Raw genomic sequence first — 22,999 nt, 5'->3', positions numbered from 1 at the left:
GCCAGGTCAGCTAATGGACTTTATTTACCTAGAGACCAGAGGGCATTAAGGCCTTAGACCAGCTAAAAACTTCACTGTGATTAACATAGTCAAGTGGAACCAAGAACATGAGTCGACTGCTTCTGTTACATCAAATTTTTTTCTCCTCTGAAATACGATCTTCCAGATTCAAAGAAATGACCACAGAAAAAAACAATCTGAACAATGACAGATCATCTAAATCCCACTGATCATACTTAAAATAGACTTCCCCTAAACCATTTGAAAACTTAAAACCACTTATATTTTCAAACTATTTAAATTCCACACACATCCTAGATAATTCTCTGCTTGATTCAAGGAATCTCCTTTCCAAATTACCACTTCTGAAATATAATTTACCAACACACAGAAAATCAAAGATTTTCTTGAAGGTTTACTGTCCCTCTGCCCAAGGACTCTCATTTCACACCTTGAAACACTGACAGAATTCTAATAATCCTTATGGCCCAAATGTGTACATATACATATGTACACACACACACAAGTTATAGCCCTTTTTTCAGTGTGCACAAAATGCACTTTAAATGCAGACATTACGGTTTTGTTTTTAGCGGTGCGGTATGTTTTCTAACTATTTAAACTAACTGCATGGTGTTGATACCATAGGCCCCTCATTAAAGGGTACAATTTTTAGAATCTATGAAATTAATACAACTGTCCTAGGAAAACCGAAATTTCCCTCTTCATAATTACACAACAGAAAACAACTCTTCTAAAAATATGGAAGACACTTAAGGTTGTTTTGCTTTTACAATGAATCCTGAATACTGTAAGTAATAATTACAGTTGTTACCACTCATGAAGTGCTGAGAGAAACCAAATTTTATCTACTTTTCAAATGGGTTGTGGTTAACATTATTCATCACAGTTAGAGAGGATAAGAATCAGCTTAAGTCCATAGGGACAACACTTTCATACGGTGTTAAACATGTCAAAGCAACCGAATATCTTTCAAAAGTAAAAAATAAAAATATTTTATAACTTATTATTATTTTAAAAATTTAACTCAAAAACACCACCAAGAATCTCAAAGTTTCTTTTGTATAATTGCTAAAAATCTGTTCCGTTTTTTTTCCAACCCAATGAATTACAAAATCAAGGAGAGGAGAATAAAATAACCCTTAAGTATTTTTGATTTGTATAAAAACAATGAACAATGATCTAAATTCAATCCCAAAATGTTCACTAAAACATCACTGTTACTTATCTAAGACAGCAGCATCATTCAACTTCTCAGTCTCTCAATATCCAAATATTCTAATAGCCCTAACACACGACTAATGCTTACAGATTCATTCTTCTATAACTGTATTAGGTAGAAAATTGTCATCTGCTTTTCAGTCATTTACACTGTATAAAAAGTGTTTCGGTCACCCCATTAAAAAATAATCCTTCACTTTAGTCACTGAAATCCATATAACTTCTTTTTCTTTTCACAGTTCCTAATAAAGTGCTCTATTATATTTATGTCAGATAACAGTTCAAACAGAATTATAAAAAGTCTAGACATTATATATTTGAACCAATATTTTCTAGCAGACAATATTATTAACTTACTCAAAGCTCTTAACTTTTGTAAGATAACAGATCTCACATTGTTTATAGATTTGCAATCAATCAAGCTTCTCTTTTTAAAGTATGAAAGAGACTGGAAGGATTAGAGATACGGGGAATAGTAAATTACAACTCTTATTTGGTGTTTTTAGGTGAAAATCAAATAGTGCTCTGAAGCTATAGGTTGTTAATTCATATAAAGGATGGGATAATTGTTATTTTAAGTTGTCAGCTTATTTCATCATCTTACTTCTGGTACTTTAAGCCAGAAAAATCTAAATTATGTTAACTTTTAATAAGAAAGTAAGCCTATAATAAGTAACTGAAACTTCTTCAAAGATACCAGTATCAATTTTTCTTTATTAAAAATGTATTTTTTGCTCAGAAACTTGGCCACCAAAATATTCCAGAATAAACACGATATACTCACATTCATATGTGATACAAATACTGCTTACCTCAGTCAAGTGTGGTGTAGGGTTAAATCCACAGAGGTTACACACTTCTTTCTTGCATTCAGTGCAAGTATTGAAGTTAGGAGGATCCTGAGAACCTATGTTGAGTTTAGTTTTGCAGAGAGGACAGGTTGATTCTGGTTTGGGGACTTCCTCCAGTTTGGGGGGAGGAACAGCCTTTTGAGGCTCGGCTGTTGAAAGTTTGCTGTCCTTAGTGGGCAGAGGTTTCTTTTCCGTTTCTGTTTTTACTGTTGAAACTTGTTCAGCTTTGGGCTCTAATTTTTCAGCTACTAGAGCTTTGGTTTCCTTTTTCACAGGGATAGCCTTTGCAGGTGCAGGTGGTGCTGTGGACTTGGGTGGCCCCTGAGAAGCAGGTGGCTGTGAAGGAGGGACTTGTTTTGTCGGGGCCGCTGGCCCACCCTGTGAGTGAGACCCAGGCTGGCCTGCTGTGGAGATGAGATTCGATGCCTGGCTGAAAATGGATGCTCCAAACCCAAAGAGTTTCCCAGTCACTGTTTCTTGAGGAGTTGTGGGCTGTGATTTAGGGATGTCAGAAATACTTCCCAGATTCAGACTAAAACGTCTCGACTGCTCCTGAGGTTTCGGGGGCTGTGGAGATGGGGGGGCAGTTTGGCCAGTGGAAGGTCGTGGACCTTGGGGTGTTGGTGCCCCTTTTGGCATAGGCTTGGCATCTGGCTTAGGACTCATTCTGGTTTGTGCTTTCTTGGGTTCGTCCTTCTTCTGAATTGAATCAACTTGTTTTTGACCTTTGCTCTCTGAACTAGGCCCAGGATGTGAAATAAGTTTTGAATCTGATGCAGGTCGAGGGATGACTTTAGAATCGAATGGGGTGACTTTTTCTCCTGTGGGTGGAAAACTCTGTGAGGGTTTGGCAGAGTCTGGTTTTAGAGCAGGAATTGCTTTCTCTTGATCCTGTGATGGTACTTTGGAGCTCGGAACATCCGGTTTTGCTGCTGTTGACAATGAAGACACAACGTCTGTGGCTGGCTTTTCTGTCTTGGGCTGCTTTGGTTTATCATCAGCCACGGAGACCTTGGCCTGTTCAGATGGGATGGAAGGCTCTTTGGGAGGGGCCGGCTTGGAGGAGGACTCTGCCACGGGAGGCTGCTGGGCTGTGACTGGGAGGGAGCCATGAAGGGTTGGCTGTTTCACTAGTGATGGGGGCTTTTTAGACTCAGGTGCCTTTGAGACATCCTGTTTGGGTGTAGTATCTTTCTTTGGAGAAATCTGCTGTGACTGTGCGGTTGGCTTGCTCACTGCTGATGTAGGAACAGGGGCGGTCTTCGGTTTGGGCTGGGGTGATGATGGAACTGGAGCCAGGTCACCTCCTAGAGCTCTCTGCATCTGACAGTTTAAACAGAGCCACTCTTTTATCTAGAAATAATATAAATAATATAAAACAATAGTCAGTGAGATAATAACAATGTAGAAACAAAAACATTTTTTAAACTGCATGGTACCTTTTGAAACTATGTCTCTTATTATGCAAAACATAAAATATACATCAAATAATTTTACTTAATTTCTATTAAAATATTAAAATGTTAGGTACATTACAATATAACTAATGAACCTCTGAGCCTTAAGCTCTGAAAACAAAATAAAAACCAGCACAGAATTGTATTTTTCTTCTAATGTTAGTTTTGTTATTCTTTGCCTTTGTAAAACAAAATACTCAGTTTGATTACTCCTAGAAATAGAAAACCATGTATGATAAAAGAAAATTAATTATAACATATTAGATTCTAGAATCAGTTATGTTAGATATTTTCTCTATTGATGGCTCATAAACAATTTTTAGTTATATAACCCAGAGTATGCTTGTCAAATTATTAACACATTGCTACCTTCTTAAATTAGCAAGAGCATCACTTCCCCCTCCAAGGTGATATAATCAAATGTGAGAAAACAAAAAACTTGTATTAGCCACTGTAGGTTAGAAAGAGAACATTCTCTGAAAATAAATGAAAAATAATGACACACCCTCAAATTATCATAGATAGCATCATCTAACAGAGAAAACATTGCTTCCATTTCCTTTTCATTATTGGAAAGAGCAATATAAGTATGCAATATACTTATATGACTGGTGAGATATATATGTGAGATACACATCGTATATGCATCACGTATAGGCGTAAATGCATCTGTTCTTTTCATACCACCTTAATTGTTAAAAGGAGATGTTGAATTTGGTACTACCATATTTTAGAAGATATTTTTAAAGTACCTATGTTTAAAATTTACCTTTTCTTATTCCAAAATAATGTATGCTCATTATACAAAACTTTAAATATTACGAAAGTAATTTTGAAGGGCAAATTCATGATCTAATCTTTAACTCCCAAAGTAACCAATGTTACCAGTTTAGCACTGAAGTTCTTTCTTCAGAAATCTACACAGTGAAAAACTAAATATATGGAGCATAAGTACGAGAAAAGTTTTCTATAGTACAAAATTGTAAAGTATTATGCTGGCAAACAACATACTCTCTATTTGAAACAATTTCCTTTTGAAAAGAAACCAAACTAGTCATTTCTAAACTTTTAAAAACTTTTTTCACTTGACATTTTATGCTGTTAAACTTTAATGAAAAAAACCTCTACTGTACCTTTTTCTTAATCATTAAAATGGCTTAAAAAAAAAAAAAGACACTGAAATTATTTAAACTCAGGTACCAGTATAACAGGGCTTATTTTGCAATCTCATGGAAAGCAAACTTTTGTTTTTAGAAGGTTGAAGGAACATTTTAAACTCTAACTGACAAGTTATATTTCAGTTTAAAAATGTGAATCAAAAAGCAAAATGAAAACATTTGTTACATATGGGTGGAAGGTACTTGGGTGTTCATTACATTTGTTTTCAACATGAGTATTGAGTACTTATGTATTTGCTATATTGTCTTTACCTTTCTGTATGTTTGAGGCATTTCACTAATAAATAACTCTTTAAACATAAAGATATTTGAATCCCAAAACATAATCAAGCAACTGTTACCTATGTAAGTAACATGACTAAAGGTGAGCTTGAATGTAAGGAAATTCACTCCACTTTGTCCCCTTCTTGATGGAAGGAAATTTCTCCATAAACGTGCCCCTACACATTCAGCCATCTCCCTCCCCTACTGCCAATGTCAATTCTGCTACTCTACTATTTATTTTTTCTCATTTGTTTTCTTCCACAGTCTTAAATGATACCATGTGACCTGATAATCAAGCAGCCAGACAAGATGAAAGAAAATATAATTAAAAGCATAATTCTTTACTTATATTTTATCAATGATTTTTTTCTATAAATTATTATATGAGAGCTATACCCAGATTAACCACTTTAAACTACAAACTTCTAGGGCTAGTGTCTGTCATTGTATTAATTGCTCTTATTCTTTCTAACAAATGGCAGAGCCAAAGAAGACGCAAAATGTATTCATCTGTTTCTTTCTTTATTCAAATATTTATTGAGCAACTTCTACTTAGCACATACCACTGAACAAAAGAGACAAAAATCTCTGTCCTCATGGAGACTATATTATAGAAGAATCAGATAAGAAACAGGTTAAAGCATAATATAATTTCAAGATAATCACAGATATATAATAAGTATCTGATGGTGATACTGTGATGAATCCATTTATCCTTTCTTCCTGCAAGTTCTCCCTCAAACAAGCCCCCCCCCCCCCCCCCCAATTTCTTTGGATGCATTTGGTCTTATCAGCAAAATTTTAAGTCTCTTTGCCATGGGAACATTGGAGCGTCATGCATAGCTGGCCAGTAGGCTTTTACTCCATCTTTGGACCACTGCAAAATTAGAACACTACCACAGCATATCTAATGTATGATTTACTTCAATAGTGGGTCACACATACTATACTGTCCTCAATCCAAAATCAAATGTTTCCTTGTAGTTAATAAATGTATGTGACTATGTCTCCCAATAAGCAGACAAGGGAGAGTTAGGAAAAGAGGGGTGGATAACACAGGTCACTGCTTCTTCATAGGGATACAATTCTACTTTTCTCTTAATACACCCTTTTTTCGAACATCTTTTGTCCTTCTCGTGACCCCATTTTCTTCACTTTGATAAGCAACATATAAAAGACATCTGATCCCTCAATGTTCCTCCTCACTGTGAAAATACAGGTTAAAATCATTGTCTGTAGCTTTCACAATATGAAAAGCATTTTATCCTCTTAGGATTTTTCAGAAAGAGCCTCTTTTTTATTTAATTCTGGCCAAATCTGTTGAAAACAGAAATGAGTTTTATCTCAGAACTTAATCTACTACTGAACACAGCAGCATTTCCAAGTCCCTGATTGAGCTGAAAACAAAAAATCTTTCCTATACATTAATAAAATGAAAAACTCCACAGCCCGCCCTAACATTAATATCATGAACCACCATCTACTTTTTCACAATGCACTGAGGGAGAGTTACGGAGTAGTAATAGCACCTTTGCCCTCTCACTCATCCGAGTTAAAAATCCCATTATATCTTTACCGCATTTTCAGTTATTTCTAAAGTGTGTCTGCATTGCTTGTGAAAGGTAATTCCCCATTCATTCGTTCACATTTCCAAAGCCACTGTCCCTCATTTGGCCCTTGTCATCTCTCAAATACTTCATACCTCCACCAAATAACACCTGTTTAAAACAAACCACCACAGAAGGGGTTGACTCTACTTCTCTTCAAACCTCAACGCCTCTCCAATAACTGTGAAATAAAGTTAATTTTTGCAAGAAATTCAAAATATATAATTTTGCTCCTGTTCTCATGTTAGCACTTACATAATTCTGCTACCTCCAGGGCTGTATTTCCCAAAAGACTGTAAGCAACAAATGATAAAGACTTCCTGGTATAGTCTGACATAATTCTGCTACCTCCAGGGCTGTATTTCCCAAAAGACTGTAAGCAACAAATGATAAAGACTTCCTGGTACGGTCTGACCCTTTAATAATTATAGATGTTCACGAATATTTTTTGAGCTGGTTTCAATTTAAAATGTTTATGCTCTTCAAGCTACAACATTTCTGTGTGTACTCTGTTAATCGCCACTGTTTACCTTGCCTAAATGACAGGCTTCTACCTTCATTTTCTGGTTGCAAGCCATTCTCCCTATACTATACTTTTGCTCATGGATCATACATCCCCATTTTGATTCGAACTGAAGTAACACCCCATACTTACCCCACCTGCTAACCATACATATTTTCACTGCTTGGAGACAATTACTGTCTTGTTTAACTTCTAAAATTAAATGTTTATCTCCAACTATGAACAGAGATGAACCTGAATTTACTACCATCATTGCCACAGACACCTGCTGCCCGTTCCATTTGGTATCCACATCTATAACACAGCTGGTTCTCCTAGTTCTGCATGATTGGGTCTTCATTTCACTACAGCTATGAATGTGGATCTTAGAAGACTTTAGTCCTTATCCCTTATTACCTATGCCAAAGAAGTCAGACAATAGCCAAGGCCAAGCCTAATTCAGAAGAAGCCTTTCACCAATATTTCATAAACAACTTCCCAGGTGCCCTGACACGAGTAGCACCCGTTCCTCTAATCATCCACATCCATTTGATAAGCAATGGGAGAAATTCAAGAAACAATACCAGGGGAGCCTACAACTGTATCAGTATTTCCAAAGCCACGGTTCCTGATCTGGCCCTCGATGAGCGCTTTTTTCCTTTCTTCCTGCAATTCCCCCCTCGACTCCCCCCTCCCCACTTCTTCGGACGCTTTTGGTCTTATCAGTAAAATTTTAAGTCTCTGTGCAATGTTAACACTGGAGCTTACCTTCAACATACAAGCAGTAAAATGAAAGAATCTGTGTTAGATAAATATGTCATGCCTTAACTATTCATAAATTCTAGATTTTATATAACAAATAAGGAAAAATAGTCATCTTTTCCTTCCCCCACCTATAGTCTTACTTACAGCCAATGAATAAATGGAATTCATGATCTGGAGACACAAGTGTTTAATGAGCTACTCTAATCCAATTAGCTCTATAGAAAGAAGCAAAAAAAAGGCATAAAATTGTTCATTCAGTCTTCTGACAATATGCTATACAAATGGGGGTAAGAGAGTAGTCAGCCAGGATTTCTGCTCATTCTGAGGTCATTGTGTATTCTAATGTGGACCTGCTTATAATTACTAACACAGCTCCCTGTTTAATCCAACTCCCCCGGCTCCCTTTTATGTTATGTATCAGAGCCGAGTCATGTGAAATATAGTAATACAACTTCACCGGCTAAGGCTTTTGCTGGATAATCATAAATGTCTTACTAAATGTTTCAAAGGGTACCACTTGAAAGTTTAATTGTAAATTCCACACAGAGTTTCAATTATTGGTGCCACTATCAAAAAAGTAACTGAAAAATTAGATTCTGATTTTTAAGAGTATGTCTTTAATGATAATTCAAGATAATTAACTCAATACATCTAACAAATAAGATGAGTTGGCAAACACTGGGGTTCCAGAATTAAAGTATATTCCTGCTTGGAACTGTTCTTAATCTATTCGCTTCAAAAGATAATGGAAGCTTCTCAAAACAAAAGTGTCCAGAAGGCATTATGACTAACATCCACCCTTCAATGTGCTCCAAATTGGACATTTTAAACGCCAAATCTACATAAGATTTATAATGGAATCTCTGCTCCACAACACAGCATAGTAGGAGGCATAATGGACCATCTAAAGAACAAACACAATATTAGGAATTTATATTTGCTGGTGTTCATACCATTCACGTTAGCTACTGAATACATTTTCTTCAATCACACAATCACCCTGCCCTTGTACTAAAATCTGTTGGGTTCTTACTTCTTGACGCATCACAACTAAACTTTTCTCCAAACCACGGTATCTAAATGTACCATTTACTCCATCAAGGCAGTGTTCTCATTCTCTCTTACCTGAGTCACGATTCGAAATCCAATTTGTACTCCTCTTCCATTTACCAAGTGCTTCCTAGGCTTTACACGATGACCCCTCTCCTTTACCACTTAACTATTCCATTCTCCATTAAGATCTGCCCCTTCTCAACTATTCCTACTATCGTTTGAAGCACAGCATTTAGACTCAAATAGATACTGCTTTATATATTTTTTCCAATTATTTCCTCTCTTTTCCTATCCTCACATGGACTCTTAAAAAAAGCAACCACTTCTTATGATTACTCTTACCTCTGTATTAGATACCAAGTAAATTTTAGATATTATTTATTGATGAATTATTCTAAACTTGTTTCCTACTTCTCATCAAATGATCTCTAAGTTATCTATGTATTATTTTTATTCATATTATTTTGAATGCCATAGAGAATTAAATAATATGTATCAGATAATAACATATAATATTATCAAGAGAAACCCAAGGTAAAGTTTGGTAACAGATTATGCGTTCTGCTATTCAAGGAATGCCCAAACCACATGACCTCCTCCACAAAGGCAGCTACTAGCTGACAGCAGTTTGGCTGCAGATGGCTCACTGCAGTTGACATCTTTATGCATATTAACGCACAATTTATTTTGGATAAAAACTAGACACTAGCATTCCTCAGAACTGTGATGACATGCTCAGCGACTTGATGAAACTGTTTTATTTATGACAATCCATCCAGAATTTGAATAGATACCTTCTGAAACTGTGTGGATTACAATTTCTGCTGCATAATTCAGAAACCATTAACAAACTTTGTGAAATGTAACCTAAATCTGCACTTTTTTCTTCATAAAGCATAGTAATGTTCACCAAAGGCTAGAAATAACATTTGTTAAATCTTCACAAAATAGGGTCAAATGATAAAAGCATATCTGAGTGTCAGTGCAGCCCAACCAAAAAAAACTGCCACTTTAATCAATTTACAAAATAATTACAGTACAAAGACTTGAAAATATTATTTGTATTTTACTACAGCAACACAGAAGACCCCAAATCAGTAAACTGAACTTACACATATATTAACACTTCTGACTGCCTCTCACATGGTGAATTCAAACTTTTATATCTCAAGTGATTAACACACCTTGAGCTATCACACAATTTTGTAGCCTGCGATCCAATAGTTTCAATTAGGCAATGTTTGTGCAATTATTTAAACAACTTATTGATTGTCCTATTATTTCACTTAAAAGTGAAAAAAATTACATTAGTGAAAAGACTCAAAGGGCTCATAAACTTTGTGAACTCATTATATATGCTGAAATTTAAATATCTTTAATTTGATCAGATAGTAACTGGAATTAAGATAATCATTTGTATGTTAACTTGGAAAGGAAAGAAGTGCTTTTAAAAATACATATATGAGGGACTTCCCTGGCGGTCCACTGGTTAAGACTCTGCTCCCACTGCATGGACCTTGTGTAAAAATACAGTTTCATAAGGGATTTTAGCCTCTTTCAGCTTTCTGTGAATGGGAGCCCCCTATAATTTATTCAAATCTTAAATAGTTTTATGTATGTGCATTTCCAAGAATGTATTTAAGGAAAATCTGACTTTAAAATTAATCAGCTTTACATTATTTTCACCTTTTTTTCACAAATCCTAGCCACATTTTTCATTACCATTGATTTCCTTCTGACCATTTTTTTAAATCCTTCCTCTTTCAAGTTAAAAAACACACAGATCTACATATTAAAATTTTTCCCAACAAATACAATTATAGTTACATGTTCACATGATGAAGCCTGCCATTGACTTCTTTGAATTCTTTTACCTAAGTAGAAATCTGATCCGAAGGTCTGATGAATTCTACTGAAGTTTGATTTTCCTGAATAAATGATAGAAATGTCATATTTGTTTTACCAACTGATTTAAAAATCTTTATTTCTGATTAGATAGAAGAAAATAATAGAAAGGTAGTTTATTGTTTTATATTCAGGTAAGAATGTATCTCATCCAGGGCTTCCCTGGTGGCGCAGTGGTTGAGAGTCCGCCTGCCGATGCAGGGGACACGGGTTCGTGCCCCAGTCCGGGAAGATCCCACAGGCCACGGAGCGGCTAGGCCCGTGAGCCATGGCCACTGAGCCTGTGCGTCTGGAGCCTGTGCGTCCGGAGCCTGTGCTCCGCAAGGGGAGAGGCCACAACAGTGAGAGGCCCGCATACCGCAAAAAAAAATAAAAAATAAAAAGAATGTATCTCATCCATATGGTGTTTATTATTTTCTATTTTACAAACAAGACTCCATCTGCATTTGCTAAATTATTGACTCTCCCTCTAAACTCTGAGTTCTATTCTTAACAGTGAGCAAAGTTATCAACTTCATTATGTCTATTTTCAAAATCTAACAGAGTGGCTGGCTCATAGTAGGAGCTCATGGCTTTCTAAAGAACAAAAAAGAGCTCAGCAATATAAATAAGGCTTTGGTTTGAGCAAGAGTGAGTAGAAAGGTATAAAGTCAGTGCTCTTACACCTCAATTTTTTACACTAAATTTCAAAAATAAACTCCTGCCAAGAAGGTTAATTTCTTTTTTTTTAATTGAAGTATAGTTGATTTACAATGTTGTTAGTTTCAGGTGTTCAGCAAACTGACTGAGATATACTGATATAGATACATATTAGATATATATGTATACACACATATATATATTCTTTTGCAGATTCTTTTCCATTATAGGTTATTACAAGATATTAAATACAGTACCCTGTGCTATACAGTAGATCCTTGTTGTTTATCTATTTTATATATAGTAGTGTGCACCTGTTAACCCCAAATTCTCAATTTATCCCTCTCCCCACCTTTCCCTTTCGGTAATCATAAACATGTTCTCTATGTCTGTGAGTCTCAAGAAGGTTGATTTCTTATAACTTTAAGAATATGTAAAATTCTCTCTCTCTCTCTCTCTCTCTCACACACACACACACACACACTGTCTGTAATCTAGAAATGACTGGTTTAAAATCAATGTGCTCTTCTATTTAAAAATGTTGCTAAATTTAGATCTAGCTTCTTGTATGAGATTCATTGCTAAGTAATTCTGTGACCTTGCAAATTCTTACCCTCGGTTTCCCAGTGACAAACGGAGTTAACAATGATGGCAACATCCCTACTTATTAGAATTTTTATACAGATTAATAATAAATACAAATATTTATTCCTGCCAATTTCAAAGCACTTCCACTTATACTGCCAAATGTAATTTTTTTTTTAATGGTTTAGATTTTTTTTTTTTTAACATCTTTATTGGAGTATAATTGCTTTACAATGGTATGTTAGTTTCAGCTTCACAACAAAATGAATCAGTTATATATATACATATATTCCCATATCTCTTCCCGCTTGCGTCTCCCTCCTTCCCACCCTCCCTATCCCACCCCTCCAGGCGGTCACAAAGCACCGAGCTGATCTCCCTGTGCTATGCGGCTGCTTCCCACTAGCTATCTACCTTACGTTTGGTAGTGTATATATGTCCATGCCTCTTTATCGCTTTGTCACCGTTTACCCTTCCCCCTCCCCATAGCCTCAAGTCCATTCTCTAGTAAGTCTGTGTCTTTATTCCTGTTTCACCCCTAGGTTTTTCATGACATTTTTTTTTTAAATTCCATATATATGTGTTAGCATACGGTATTTGTCTCTCTCTTTCTGACTTACTTCACTCTGTATGACAGACTCTAGATCTATCCACCTCATTACAAATAGCTCAATTTCGTCTCTTTTTATGGCTGAGTAATATTCCATTGTATATATGTGCCACATCTTCTTTATCCATTCATCTGATGATGGACACTAGTATATGACAAGTCTCACAAATAAGAAAAATAAATACTCAGAAAAGTTAAAATGACCTGACCGAATTACAGTAAGAGTAAAGTAAGAAGACAGGCAAGAAACATTGTCTATAGTGAAGTTACTGCTTCTTTATCAAAGGTAACTAGAACTACTGCTGATTGAATTCAGAGGAATATCAGCGAGAGTATTTATGTGTAAAGGGCAGAGCTAGGACTACAACCCAGGTCTTTATATGCCTTCCTGATGCTTTCGATATTGGCATTACTTTAAGGAAGATATATAAACTTCTAATAGATTATTTACATCTTTGTCTTCAATGTAGTACTTTTGAAATGTTTGTAAGTAAGAGCCCAGTTTCACCTAAGCTAATTAAGATATGGAACAGCAGAGAGTGTTAGGTATGTGTGATTTCTCCAGGGATGTGAACAATGAGCAAGTTAACCCATCACTGTATTAAGTTTACTGATCCAATAATGATTCTGTTAGTTGTGGGTATCTGCTTTCACAGCAGAACATCTGTTCTTACTAAGCTATACAGATCATCATACTAGCTGCAATAATATGTAGCAACACTTAGTAGACATTACAAAAAGCTGGACATGCAGAAAGACACCTGAAACATCTAGTTATTTAAAAGCTGAAAGTGGAAAAAAGCTTTGGTTCTAATGATTAAACTTATGGGTAGAGCATGAGGAATACATTAGGTGCAACATCCAAGTAATGAGGAAAATGCTGCAAACTAGACCTCATGGAAAATGAAAGCTAAACAAACATGGCGTTCGTGAACACATTTAAGTAATAAGGATTTTTAAATGATTATTTCTAGTCCTCTAAATTCATGAGAAAATTATTTTAAATAAATTTTGTTATACTCAGGGTATTTTTGTTTTAAATACTATGAAGGATACCTAAGGATTATTAGAGAATAACAAAACAAACAAAACAAAACAAACCCAGAATATTCTTTGTCTTCTAAAAACTTTATGTTTAGAATCAAGGGACTTTATTTCTCTTTACTGGGTTCATTTAAAATTGTGCCAGTTAAAGTATACATGCCTGTGACAAGCAAAGAACAAATGAAAAAACGGACCAAATCTGGCATTACAGGCATAAGGCATTTCAAATCATTACTGTTATCTAGAACCAAAAATTCCTGACATTTCACCAAGTAGAATGCCAAAGCTAAAGATGTGAAAATCGAGACTCTAATTTACCCATTCCTTCGTATCATATAAATTGTTTAATCAGTCATGTGATGAATGAGAATTTTTTTAATTACTCAAGTGTTAATTATAAGATGAATTTTCAAATACCGTATGCTAACACATATATATGGAATCTAAAAAAAAAAAAAAAAATGGTTCTGATGAACCTAGGGGCAGAACAGGAATAATGACGCAGATGTAGAGAATGGACTTGAGGACACGGGGTGGGGGGGAACGGTAAAATGGGACGAAGTGCGAGAGTGGCATGGACACACATACACTACCAAATGTAAAACAGATAGCTAGTGGGGAGCAGCTGCATAGCACGGAGATCGGCTCGGTGCTTTGTGACCACCTCGACAGGTGGGATAGGGAGGGTGGGAGGGAGACGCAAGAGGGAAGAGATATGGGGAAGAGATATACATATGTATATGTATGGCTGATTCATTTTGTTATACAGCAGAAACTAACACACCATTGTAAAGCAATTATACTCCAATAAAGATGTTTAAAAAATAATAATAATAATAAAGCAAAGGAAAATTTTTAAAAAAACAAAAACAAGCAAAAAAAAAAAAACGAATTTCCAAGGTTAAAAAAATAGCACAAAGGGCTTCCCTGGTGGCACTGTGGTTGACAGTCCGCCGGCCGATGCAGGGGACACAGGTTCGTGCCCCTGTCCGGGAAGATCCCACGTGCCGTGGAGCAGCTGGGCCCATGAGCCATGGCCACTGAGCCTGCGCATCCGGAGCCTGTGCTCCGCAACGGGAGAGGCCACAACAGTGAGAGGCCCGTGTACCGCATCGCACAAAAAAAAAAAAAAAAAAAAAAAAAAATAGCACAAAAAGGTTTGACATTAAAAGTAAAAGCCTCTCTCTCAGGCACCAAGCTTGCATCTTCAGAATCAACCAGTGTTAACTTTTGCTGTGACTTTTTCTAGTGGCTGCCATTATAACATCAAATAATAAGTTTTGATTTATAAATTTAAGATGCTATGTATTTTCTCCTTCTATAAAAGCAACATTTTTTCAAAAAACAACCTTATATTATCATGTTTTAGGGTTGTCTTAAGCAATATCCAAGAAATTATATTTGATGTATTAATTAAATATTTTAACACACAGTTAAAGGATGTATAACGTTTTCAGTTTGATTTGTGTACCATCTAATATCATTTCACATTCCACTACTATTATGCAATCACATTTTAGAAAAAAATGACTTTTTAGTCTTTTTAGTTTTCTTCATTTCTGGGGCATAATCAGCTACTCCATCCCACTCTTTTCATTTTCCATTTTAATAGAGGAACTCCTACAGTGATTGTGATATATACATACATACACCTACATACACATTTATACGTATATACATACACTTATACAGTGCCAATGATTTTTATGGACCCTTAAGTGTGAAAAAAAATTCTTAAGCTGCCCTCACACTCCCTCTTGATCTCTTGCCTGGATAGAGGATTCATCTAATCACCATCTCTACAAATTTAAAGAAATTGGCTGTCTTCTGTGTTGACACCTGCCTGATTTCTCATCTTTTTGTAGATGCTAATTTTTTTCTCTGTGGAAGTCTTCCAACTTTTCTCCTTACCCTTGGAAATCAGATTATTTCACCAGGATGTATCTATCAGATGTTTTACTAATCTTGCTTGATCCATTGGTGGATCAAAATCTGAAGACTTACATTTTCTTTCTTCTAGAGCCTGACTCCATAGCCTTCATTCATTTTTTTCTGGAACTCCTATTAGAGCTCTTAGATATAATTTCCATGATTTTTAATATTTCTCTTAAAGCCTCAGAACTCCCAGAGTCCCAAGGGAGCCCCAGAATTTCAGATGACCACACCCCCAAAATGTCTACAACTCCATGGACAAGAGTTTAGAAAGAGCTCCTTATGCTGGAGTAAAATGCTCATTCCCCAGCCTCCACATCACCACAGGAAGGAGTAAAGAGAGGCATCTCAGAATTGTGCACATTCCTGGGTACATTCCCACTCTTTCCTTTCTTAACCCCCCTCGAGATCCCAGCCTCAGAACTATACAAATTAGACCTTTAGTCACCACTAAAAATTCCAGATTCCTGAGTCATCCCTCAACTCCCAGACTCCAATCCCCCAATTAGAGGGAGTGAGAGGACCCTACCACCACATCACCAACCCTCCCTTGGTCTGTGCTATAACCTTCTACTTCATTTTTCTCCATAACACTTATTACCATCTGTCACACTATACGTTTTATTTATTTGCCACTCTTACTAGAATACATGTCGCACGAGGGAAGAATTTTTGGCTACTTTGTTCACTTTTACAACTAGCACAGTCCAGAAAAGTGCCTGAAACATAGTAGGAGCTCAGTTAAATAGCTGGATAATTTGCTCTACAAGCTGGGAAAATTCTGGGTCTTGCTTTTCCAGAACATCAACCAGGCCCATTTTTACCCTCAATCAGCCCACTGAAATTTGAGTGTACTAATTATTGATGAAATACCCTCTCTTAAGTATTTCTCAGGAATAATAAAATTTTATAAGTTCTTTATATTTCCTGAATGGACTCCTTCCTGTGAGGTCAGGTGTTTTGTCTTTCACTAGTTTATCCATGTCCTTCCTGTGATATTATTGCTAAAATGTCAAGGGACTCTCTTCAAACCATTCATTTACAGTGAATGTCTCCATTATTTAGAATGGGTAATCAACAGAGGTTTTTCTGTATTTCTTGACAGTTCTGCTTCCCCATTAGTCCTCTTCTTTGAATAAGAGGAAGTAGGATGGCAGAGGGTCAGTGTCCAAAGTTAAGGACAGCTTTACTAGGAGGGTAACAGATTTAGTAAATTTGACTCCTTAAGTGTTTTGTTTGTTTCCTCCTTTAAATCACTCTGTTGTGGGAGAGGAGCATTACTTCTTCTCATTTTCTTTCGAAAGCCCTACTTTTCTCATGAGGGCCCTTCCTCAGGCAGTTCATCCCTTCATTTGGAGAATTCTTTGGCTTTAGCCTAAGCAGAAGAAAATAAAGCCTCTTCTACCCGCTGTCTTCCACTAGAGATTAGGAAAGAGTCCACTTGTCCTGTTTGTTCCTCCCGTAGTTCTGTAATTTATTACTTGATCACTACCTACGACCCACTGTTGCTGTCTGTATTTGTGGATGCTAAGCTCAGAGCTTCACTGAGGCTCCATAAGGAAGTCACCTGACAGTGGTTTCTTTAGCTCTGTTTCTGTCACCACCTTTCCATCTACTTTCTATCTTCTAGGAATTCTTCAACCTGCCAATTTATGTTATTGGTGGTCTTTCCCATTTTTTCAAACTACTACACTTTTTTTTAATGAGTACTTTTTATTATTGGTTTTACTTATTCATTTATTTTTTAACTGAGGTATACAGAACTACTATACTTTCAATCTTTTAAAACTGGGACCTCTAGAGAGGAGGTGAACGCATATGTGCTCAGTCCTCCTTTTTAAAAAGAACCGTGTTGCTGTCTCTGCTTAGAATTTGGGGTGACAAATCACCTTTGTGCTAAAACAGCAAGCAACTAAAGAGAATATTCCTTTTTCTAAAAGTTCTTTCTGCTACTCCATCATCAGGAATGTCTTACTGGCTTTCTTTCTCCACAAATTCCAGCCTCCTAACATTTGGCATATCTCTACTTTTCTTAACAGATTTTTCCCCCTCAGTTTCTCCTACTAGAAGTAGCAGGCTGATCCACCTAAAAGAGGTGGCCAGTTAAGTCATTTTGCCAACCTAAAAAATTTCAGTCATTTTTTGTTTGTTCTTTAAAAAGTTGAGAGAGTGTATATGGAAGTCTAAGTGCGTTTGTTTTTCATTTTTATTTTTTAGCTCCTGAGAGATGGCCATGTTTTTGTTAAATAAAACATCTAGCTTCAGCCAAGATTAATATATGGGCCATCATGATCGAAATAATATGAGGAAAAAAAACACCCACCTAAACCCACTTTTATCACTAACATTTAGTTCATTATTAACAGTCTAAAAAATGACAAGTCATTTCATATATTACAAAATTTCCTAAGAACCAGGAGAATTATCACACATTAGGAATAAGTCTTTCAATCTCTCCTTAAACCTACCTGGTCCCAGCCTAGATATCAAAAGAGATAAAGTAAATCAACAACAACAAGAACAACAACAAGAAACACTGTAGTTACTAACTGTAAAGCAAATGTTCAGTTTCTGTGTCAGAAAGCAAACCCAAAGAGTGAACCTGTATTGCTGAGATTAACTCCATTAACGGACTAGCAAGAAGAGATACAACTATAAACGCCTCTTAGCAAGAAGAGATACAGCTATAAAGTCTAGGCTTGGAGCCAGTGGATTCTTAAGGTTTATCTGAACAGCACACATCTTGACAACTACCAGAGAGGACACTTAAACATCATCCCCTTCACACAAATATTTGAGTTATCTAAGGTATGAGTGTGTTTGTTTGTATATGTATGTGTACGTGTGTGTATATGTGTGTCAGGTGGGCAGAGGTGGGAGAGAGCTGGCAAATTTAGTTAAGGAAGTAAAAGTCCCCTTTCCTAAAGCTTGTGTCTGGGTGTTGACACCTCTCCAGTCCTTCTCCTCAGATCTAGCAGTCATTTAAGAGCCAGGATGTTCAAAGCAAATATATATAGTCATAATTCTGCTTTGGTGACAAAAATGTATCAGAGAAATTCTCCTGATCTTTTCAAGGAGAGATACAAGAGACCAGGATTTTATTTTTATTTTAATTTTATTTTTACCCAATAGGCTGTAAAAGTAATAATATAGAGAATAACTTGCATATAACTCAAACTTGAAAATAATAAATTCATGTAAATTAAAGTAGTATAGAATGTCTAGTCTCTGGCGCTGTCCTGCATGGTAAAACTGTTTACTCAATCTGAGTATTTTTGGACAATTTGACCCATAAGATTACATTTTTCCTTATAGGGAAAAAAATGAGAATTAAAATGAAATGTTACAATTAATACTGTAGATCAAATGGCTCTTGATTGCTATCTCAGAACCCAACAACTTATGATATTGTATCTATGTAGAAAACAATTTGAGAGTAAGCTGTCAAAGTCAACTCTGTTTAAAATATTAAGATTATCTATGACATCACATTACAACTTCAAAAGAACTTCATATATTGAAAAATACCTTCTCATACAAATGTTCAGCTAATCCTCCTAAAAATCCAATGTGTTTAACAGAGAACATGTTATTTCCATTGTTTATATGGTATCACTGTTACAGAAAGTGTAAATGACTTGCCCAAGCTCATCTCCTTAATAACGGGGATGCTTTTTTTTTAGCCATTGAGACCCTCTAACTGCCGCCCCCACATTCCCAACTCCTGTCAAGTGTGTCCAAATTCTTATCATTCTTCACATTCCCAGCTCAAATACTTCTATTTCCATGAAGATAGTTGTCATACCCCCCAAAGATAGTGATGACTTCTTCGTTTGATCTCATAGCACTTTCTCTCTTCTTACCACGAGTAAATGGATTTGGAATCAGAAGATTTAGTTTGGGTTCTGGTTATTTACTATCAGGATGATCCTAACATAGTAACCCCTTGAACACCAATTTTCTCCCATAAGAGAAAACAGAATACATGACCATAGAATTATTTGGAAATTTAATTTTGATAAAACAAATAAGAAGGAACTATGTGAACTGTAAAGACCTATACAAAGTTACTTTTCATATATATCTATTTTTTCCTTTCTTATTTACATCTTTTATTTCCCCAGTTTTCTGGTAGAAGGAAGACTCCATATCTAACACATACTTGATTCTATCAAAGTACTTGATGGTGCTTCGCAACCTGGCATTTGATACACATTTGTAAAATGAATGAAGGATTGAAGGCATGACTACATTAAACAAGGTAAGTTTCATAAAGGAGAATGCTCACCGCTACCGACTAAATGTGGAAGACCTAAATCTGACTTAAACTTTTCTCCAATCTCATTGAGCATTTCTTCGCCACCACTTCAGGCAACCTAGATTTATGCCTGATTCCCTAAACATACCCTGTATTATTCTGGCTCTAGGTCTTAGGCTAAATCATTACCCCCTTTCATGTTCTTTATCTGTTGAAATAATATCCGTCACTATATACCTAGCACAAATGCCATTGTCTCCATGAAGCTTTCCTTATCTCACCCACTGGAAATGGCACTTCCTACTTGGAAGTTCATAATGTTTGCTCATGTCTCTCACAGCTTTTATCATTTGACCACATATTTCCTTGTGTGTGTATGACCTAAGCTAGTACATTTGGATCATGTTAAGATCAGCATTATGTTTTACTTATCTTTATAGCCTACCAAACGTGTAGTAAAATGTCTTCCACATTGTAGGTACTCAAATAATATATGTGGCTTGAAGGTCCAACTACAGGTTTCTGCCTTATAAATTGCCACAAAAACATGACAAACATTTTATAAAAAGATCATCTACTGTTTGAAGTCATTATTACTACACATTCCTATCAAGATGGTATACTATGAACAGAAATACAACTTTATCAGAATTTTTATATATATATACACACACACACACATATATATATACACACACAATATGGAATATTACTCAGCTGTAAGACAGAATGAAATTTTGCCATTTGCAACAACATGGATGCACTTGGAGGGCACTATGCTAAGTGAAATAAGTCAGACAGAGAAAGACAAATACTGTATGATATCACTTATACATGGAATCTAAAAAATACAAGAAACTAGGGGCTACAACAAAAAAGAAGCAGACACACAGATGTAGAGAACAAACTAGTGGTTATCAGTGGGGAGAAAAAAGGGGAAAGGGGCAGCATGTGGGTAAGAGATTAAGAGGTACAAAACTATTATGTATAAAATATGCCACAAGGATATATTGCACAACATGGGGAATACAGCAAATATTTTATAATAACTATAAATAGAATATAACCTTTAAAAATTGTAAATCACTACTGTACACTTGTAACATATTTTATACCTCAACTATACTTCAATAAAAACATTAAAAGATAAAAAAAGAATGTGGAAAAAAAGTTTAAGATATGAAAAAAAGCTACAAATATATAAACCAACTATTTATAATCTGATTTCCTCCATAACTTAAATGTTCTTATTAATTGCAATTTTACCACTGAAGTATGGCTTATCTAAAAATTTAAAGTACTCAACATGACTCTTGGTAAAAAGAGTAAAAGATACCTTAGCGGAAAACCAGAGGTTGCAATATTTTAAATGGACATCATTTTCAACTTTCATCACAGTAAGTATCCAAACTAACGTAACAGCTACCAATAATTATCAGTGTTGTTTTTATCAGAACATAGATTGCATTTATAACAAGGGTACACAAGTCTCCTCTCTCGCGGATATTTAAATGACAGAATCCTTCATTGCCTGCTGCCTTCATTCCTTCTTGTGCATTATACAGCCCACTAACAGCTGTTCTCTAGATGGACTCAATGGTTTCTGTGCCTTCTCATCGGGTAGGGGCTACTGCATTTCTTTTAAAAATGTATTCTTTCAAACCCTAAGCCCTTTTATTCTCACTTATTTTATATTATTATACCATCTTCACTGTATTATTTCTTAACTCCAGAGAATTTCTAAGTTCTGCAGTTTTATGTTTTCTGTCCCTTCCCCTGAACGTCCCCAAATCTCTACCTATTAAAATGCTATTTTATTCAGGGACTTTAAGCACTGAGTTGACAGTAACTGACCTGCTGAGAATAACTTTTCTATCCTGAACCAGAGTAAATAAACAACCTTGAACTCATTTGTGTCACAACTGGCCCCTTCATGATTCAGTCTGCCAGGAAGGCTTACCCAAAGACTTGGCGTTATAAACTGTGATCCGTCTAAGAAGACACCCATAAAGTTGAACCTGTTCTAATGACTTCATTTTTTTGAAGTGACTTACGCTGTTATGAATGACTCTCAACTAATGAGGGAAGCATGCTCTCACAGTGTATAGCAAAATCACTGGCAGGAAAAGGGGATGTGCAGTTTGAAAGAATGTATTCAATTTCGTATCAAAATTGTATTTAGAATCTGAAAACACTGTCCACTTTTTTTCGCAGCATAAATAGGATCCCATTTAAGAATATCATATCAAGAGTATCATGGCAGGTAGGAGCATGAATTTAAAAGCTGATGTAAAAATTAATATAATGTAATAATAGTGTGGATTTTACCCATAGAATGCAATGAGCAAAAGCTCAGCATCTATCAATCAATTCATACTTCCTTTATGTGCCAAATTTATCAGAAATTGTAGCAATATTTTGGAGAAATATTATTGGAGAAAATGTTGAAAAACTCTAATTTACATTTGGCAGAGAAGAAAAAGAGGAAAGTAGGAAGGAAGGAGGGAAAGAAGAAAAGAATCAGAGAAAAACAGTGCCATGCTATCGTTAACAGCAATAAACTAAGCACCATTGTGTAAGATGATGATATGGTTTAAGAGCATGAACATAACGAAAAAATGCACTTACCTCGGTTAAATGAGGATTGGGGTTAAAACCACAGAGGCTACAAACAGTGGTTTGACACTCAGTGCATGTGTTAAAATTGGCCTTTTCTGGAACATTCAACAGAAGTTCAGTGGTATTGCAAAGAGGACAGATGGTTTTGGGGAGGCCTTGTACTGGAGTCTGTGCTGCAGATGGAAAAGTTTGTGGCTGCAGAGGTTTCCCTGTTTGGCTTACTGGTTTTGTAGATTGTTGAGGAGGGGGCTTTGCTGGGCCAGGCTGCTGAGGAGGAGGCTTCATTGGGCCAGGCTGTTGAGCTGGAGTCTTGCCTGGCCCAGGCTGCTGGACCTGAGGTTTTGCTGGCCCAACCTGCTGAGCCGCAGTCTTTGCAGGCCCAGGAGGCTGAGCTGGAGCCTTTGCAGGCCCAGGAGGCTGAGCTGGAGTCTTTGCGGACCCAGGAGGCTGAGCTGGAGTCTTTGCGGGCCCAGGAGGCTGAGCTGGAG

The 22,999-nt window shown here is 36.2% G+C and overlaps 1 protein-coding gene across 1 annotated transcript in view; it reads right to left on the bottom strand.

The window, feature by feature from the left end:
• Nucleotides 1–1,958: 1,958 nt before the first annotated feature.
• LOC113618595 (protein piccolo-like) overlaps nt 1,959–22,999 on the bottom strand; it is a 28,147-nt gene continuing 7,106 nt past the window's right edge. The window contains exons 2-3 of the mRNA XM_027102796.1: nt 22,521–22,999; nt 1,959–3,446 (exon numbers count right to left, since the gene is read on the bottom strand). The exon at nt 22,521–22,999 is cut by the window's right edge and continues 905 nt beyond it. Of these exons, the coding sequence (XP_026958597.1) occupies nt 1,959–3,446; nt 22,521–22,999 (1,967 nt within the window). The remainder of the gene's footprint in view (nt 3,447–22,520) is intronic.

The sequence above is a fragment of the Aethalodelphis obliquidens genome, unplaced genomic scaffold (genome assembly GCF_003676395.1).
Source record: "Aethalodelphis obliquidens isolate GAN/ISIS:26980383/991018 unplaced genomic scaffold, ASM367639v1 scaffold5, whole genome shotgun sequence".
In the NCBI taxonomy this organism is placed as follows: domain Eukaryota; kingdom Metazoa; phylum Chordata; class Mammalia; order Artiodactyla; family Delphinidae; genus Aethalodelphis; species Aethalodelphis obliquidens.
The sequence above is the reverse complement of the archived record's forward strand: the minus strand, read 5'-3'. Positions and strand labels throughout refer to the sequence as shown.